At 35.1% G+C, this 5259-nt stretch overlaps 1 protein-coding gene across 1 annotated transcript; it reads right to left on the bottom strand.

The window, feature by feature from the left end:
• Positions 1-233: 233 nt before the first annotated feature.
• LOC107813103 (putative xyloglucan glycosyltransferase 5) lies at positions 234-4694 on the bottom strand. Its single transcript, XM_016638317.2, has 5 exons — positions 3404-4694; positions 2495-2803; positions 2112-2402; positions 1585-1698; positions 234-1357 (listed from the first exon to the last, which is right to left on the bottom strand). Exons 1-5 carry the CDS (start codon positions 4124-4126, stop codon positions 713-715), a joined length of 2082 nt encoding a protein of 693 aa, XP_016493803.1. The 5' UTR covers positions 4127-4694; the 3' UTR covers positions 234-712.
• Between the last annotated feature and the right edge of the window lie 565 nt (positions 4695-5259).

Genomic DNA, 5259 nt, shown 5'->3' with positions numbered 1-5259 from the left:
TCAGGATAGGCTGCCTACATCACACCCTCTTAGGGTACGACTCTTCCTCGAACCCTGCGTAAACGTGAAATGTTTCGTGCACTGAGCTGCCCTTTTCAAAGGCATACAAGATTAGTTACTTTCTAAGTCATCTAAAGATAAGATGCAGGTAAAAATTTACACTAGACCAGGGTAACAAGGTAAAATAAAGAAATCAAATCAATCTATACTATAAAAGCCAATAAAAGTAAATGTTCATGGAAGGTAGGTTGTCTCATTCATTACAATAGAAAATTCCAAGAATTTGAAATGCAAGTATTGACTAGGCCTTATTTAGCCATTTAGATCCTTATATACACAATATGATGAATGTGCAATGCCATAAACAGCACACTTACTGGTTGAAAAATACCAATTCAGAAATAAATGGAGGTAAAAAAAATAAGATTGCTTCTACCTATAGTATTATTGACAAACAATTGACTTCTCTGTAAAAGACTGACAACAATTACTCTATCTAACAACATTAGGGAACTCACACAGGCAATGGCATAATCATCTCGCGTACAAAATCCTAATTGGCTTCACTTCATATAGCAGAAGTCAATAAGTGGAAATACCCGAGTTATTCCCTGGTCTCTGTTGTTCTGCTGGTACAAAGTTCAGACGAGACGAAGTGTATAAGTTCTTGAACACGATAAGTAGGTGGCTGTTTCTCCTCTGTTGAGCAATATTAGCTAATCTGTTCGCCAATAAGATCGAGACCAACAAGAAGGAACGTCACTCCTTGGAAAAGAAGGAAGTAAAAGTGGAGTCCGTGAGCCGATAAAAGGCTTCTAGCTGACGCCGTTAAGAGTAAGAAAGCAAGAGCTAGCTCTTTTCTGTATATTTTGTTGCTCTTCTTAACAGGTGTAGAAGTTTCATCTTTCTGTTTGTTCAATCGGTTTAGCACAGAGAGTTCACTTTCAGAAGCCCCTCTGCTAATCTGTGGTGCTCCCGACACTTTTAAATCCTTTTCAGCAGCGGCCAGTAGGTCGGATTCAGAAGACCTACCTGCTTTTTTGGTGACAACCCACTCATATGAGCTTCCTAATTGGAAAAGTCCGGATACCATAGCATTGAACTTTGTGACTGACATAGTGTTTTCGAAAAGGAGGTAAGGGGCGATGAAAGGAATGGCTTTTGGTGCCGGAAGAATGTTTAAAAGTGTCATAAGAATAGGTATGTAGCAAACAACCCAGAAAGGGAGTTCCGCTTCCGGGATAAACATGGTTAAAGGAAGAACTACACAAAACAATGTGAATGAATAGAAGGGAAGAATGAGTTTTCTCAACAAAAAGAAAAGAAGTATTAAGTTGGCTTTCTTCCATATTGATATCTGCACAAAAGTTACAAAATGAAGAGTTCGTCAAAGTTTTTCCAGCGACGAAAACTACCCCAAAATAAGCTAGTTAGGATCGGCTATATGAGTTCTTACAAACTTTGTTTCGTTTGAATCCTTTTCATTCCAATATTTAGTAATTTAGGTTCTCTAGCATCGGAAATTTTCTTCATTGGAATGTTTATATATCAGAAAGTTTGGCGAAGTTAAAGAGAGGAGTATACCTTGGAAGTAACAATAGCAGGAAGACACACTCGGAAGAGTTGCATAGGGCCAGAATGCCACCGATGTTGTTGCTTCCTATATGCTTCAAAAGATTCAGGAACTTCACAAAGTACCTATTTTTTCATATTGACATGAAGAACAATGTAATTACATTGATAAAACGACAAATAATAGTTTTAAGTTTAAGAAAAATCAAAATTTAATGGGAATAAGACCAGGCAAAAGTTTCATTAATCTGGATATCAATATGAGAACTGTTTGAAAAAGAAACGGTACCAAAAGAGAAAACCAATCTACCAGCCATAAATCGTTGTGTTATTTGACAATTGAATCTTAAGTCGATAATATCCAGCTTCTATTTGCAACACAATAAAAATTACAACTACTATTCCTTGACCGCAAACTGATTCTATTTGGAAAGAAAATCTCAAAATAAGACCCCCTTGCAACAAAATGCCAGTCGGAGTAAGCAATAGATGGGACCATAAGCACATTTAACAAAAATGTGAAAGCGGACAATACTTACCCTCACGTCATTAAGATATATGAATTTCCAGCCATTGAGATGTGCACGAACAGCAATATCCATATCCTCTACGGTTGTCCTCTCAAGCCAACCTCCTGACTCTTCTAAGGCTTTTATTCTCCAGATACCGGCAGTTCCGTTGAAACCAAAGAAGTTCAAGAATACGCCATTCACCTGCTGTTCCACCTCAAAATGAAAACACAGATTAATGTTTTGGAGACGAGTCAACAAGTTTTCGTCCTTGTTAACAAATGCCCATCTTGTTTGAACCAATCCTAGATCAGGGTTATCCTGTGACAAACATCAGAACATACGTGTTAATTGTCAACAGCAATATCAACGAACTCTCACAACAGAGAAAACAAAAAGAAACATGTTTTCACCTTGAAATGTGGGACTGTCTGCTTAAGAAAATCTGGAGTTGGTTGGAAATCCGCATCAAAGATTGCAACAAATTCATAATCCTTCACATAGTCACAACTCATCGCAGACTTCAGGTTCCCTGCTTTGTAACCAGTTCTAACCAAACGGTGCCTATAAATTATGTTGATACCCTTTTGGTTCCATTTAGCGACCTCTGACTTTATTAAATCTTGGATGCACTCATTGTCAGAGTCATCAAGAATTTGAATCAACAAACGGTCTTTTGGCCAATCAAGTTGACAGACTGCCGATATAGACAACTCATATACCTGCACAACACCAGTAATAGAGAAAAAGTTTTGAATGCATAATACATAAGGAAAAGAAAAGCAGAAACTAACAAGAAATTTTCTGTTTTGAATGCGACTAATGAAAGTCTTAAGTGCTACTTATATGCCAAGGACAGATTAAGATCCCAAAATGCTCAATTCCCTTATTTGATAATAAGATACTAAATGTATCAATAGTATTGCAAAACAACTTATGCCATATTAAGCAATCCCGACATAGAACATCCCTCACCTACAACACAAAAAGTAAGAAAGATACGACTACTATGGAAAAAACAAAGGTAGAAAGAAACCACCAATGAAGTGCTATTCAGAAAGCTAAAAAGGAAACCAACTAAAAAGGAAACCATATATAAAAAATGGATTAAAAACACCACAAAAGAGGGAGTCGAGTTAACCTTAATTTACTCATATATTACCTATTTCAACTAATTCAAAGTTTGGAAGTGACTCGTTCTCTCCTAACAAGAAGTTTAAGACTTAAATAGAAGTCACAGAGCCTAGTTATAGTAACAAAAACAAGAAGATAAAATATTCACAATTCCAAAGGGAAGCAGAAAAAGGAATTAGGTGCAGTACCTCTTTTTCATTACACATTGGAATCTGCACAAGAACCATAGGGTAGCTGTTGTATGATCCCTCAAGATCATCCGATTTAAACGGATCCCCTTCAATCCTTGGCTTAATCTTCATGCACTTTATGTATAAGCAACCCAAACAAAGTACCAAACGATCTAACGACTGAATTAGGAATAAAACAGTACAGAATGTGGAAAGATTTTGAACAAAAGGCGCGATATAATCAGCACGAAAATCCAACCAACCAACATAAGTTATATGGAACAACCCCAAAACATCAGAAGTATGTGGAATATACAAACTTGGATTCTGAAAATAATCCCAACCTTTGAAGTAAGCAACAATCTCAAAGGCCAACATAATCAAAGAAATCACCAAACAAACTTTGATTATTCTGAAAAGTAGGTTACTTTTGCCAAGTTTCTCACTTGCAAGAGAAACCCCTTCTCTAAAAATAAGCCTATTCTTGATAGTACCAAACAAAGTCCATAAAATTGTTGCAAACCAAGCAACAAAGCCAACAGCTTGATTAGCTTTAAGAAGCAAAACCCATGTCACTTGTTTAGCATTCTTGCCTCTACTCTTCTCTATTGGCTTAAATGCTGAATCAGGACCATCAATTTCAACAATGGAGAAATTGGGGTTCTCCATTTTCACTATCACTGGTGTTCCCCTATGTGTTTCTTTACCCCACCAGTCAAAAAAATTCAATCTTGGAGCCATTTAAGCCACTTAAAAACAGCAAGTTACAAGATCCTTAAAAATCAAGAAACTCACACTGTGCTCATTCAGTAGCAAGAATCAAGAATTCTATTGCATAGTTCAAGAATTCAAGAACTTATTTCAAAGCCCTTTATTTTTACAACCAATGCAACAGAATGTAAGAGCTAGAAAAGAAGTTATTCTTTGCATACTCTCAAAGGCTACTCAAGCTAAAAAAAAGCAAAGCACCATTATAGAGGAAAGTATATATCATTCAATACAATTACCAGCTGTGAAATATCCTCTCCTTTCTTCAAGATTTTACTTCCACTTTTTTGGATTGAAGCTAGCTGTTGAACCTGTGTAAAGTTGTGTAAAAGGAAATATATTAGTACCACCAGAAATGCATTAAAAGTAAGTAAAAATCACTAGCTGACAAGTTTATCCACGATAACTTATCGTGTAAAATGTAAATAGTGAAAGAATGTTTTCATGTGTTGACTGAATGTGGAAAAGAAGGAAGTTTAGGTGAAAGAATAAGGCTACAGTGTAATTGAGAATAAACTGAAAAATAATCCATTTAGTACCAAGTAAAAATATAAAATATTCCAAATTTCAGCTTTGAGATAAATTTTTTTATTAATTAACTTTTGCTCTTTTGAAAATTTAATTGGTTGGGTAAGGTTTGGGGGTAGGTGGGTGTTGCAGTACAGTGTTGGAAAAGGATATGCAGCCAACCACTAATAACTAACTTTAGCATAAAAACCAGAATGTTAATTGTTCAAAGTTCAAACTCATAATATTAAAGTCTAGACAAAACAATCGCTCTTAAATAAGTGACTTTTATAGTAATACTTTTTTAAGTGCTTTCTCATTTACTATTATTATTATTATTATTATTATTATTATTACTTTAAATATGAAAATGTTTTCTTGTATTAACAATGTAGAAACTAGGTTAAAGAATAAGACTAGTTTGATGGAGATTAAACAGAATAAAATATGTATACTTCATCCGTTTCAAATTATTTGTCGTAATTTCTAAAATAGCTTTCTCAAATTACTCTCTCCGTCTAGCTCAAATTATTTGTCGTGCTTTCTAAAAATAGTTGTCTCACATTATTTGTCATTTTAGAAGTTCAAGACAAATAAAT

The sequence above is a fragment of the Nicotiana tabacum genome, chromosome 5 (genome assembly GCF_000715075.1).
Source record: "Nicotiana tabacum cultivar K326 chromosome 5, ASM71507v2, whole genome shotgun sequence".
Taxonomy (NCBI): Eukaryota; Viridiplantae; Streptophyta; class Magnoliopsida; order Solanales; family Solanaceae; genus Nicotiana; species Nicotiana tabacum.
The sequence above is the reverse complement of the archived record's forward strand: the minus strand, read 5'-3'. Positions and strand labels throughout refer to the sequence as shown.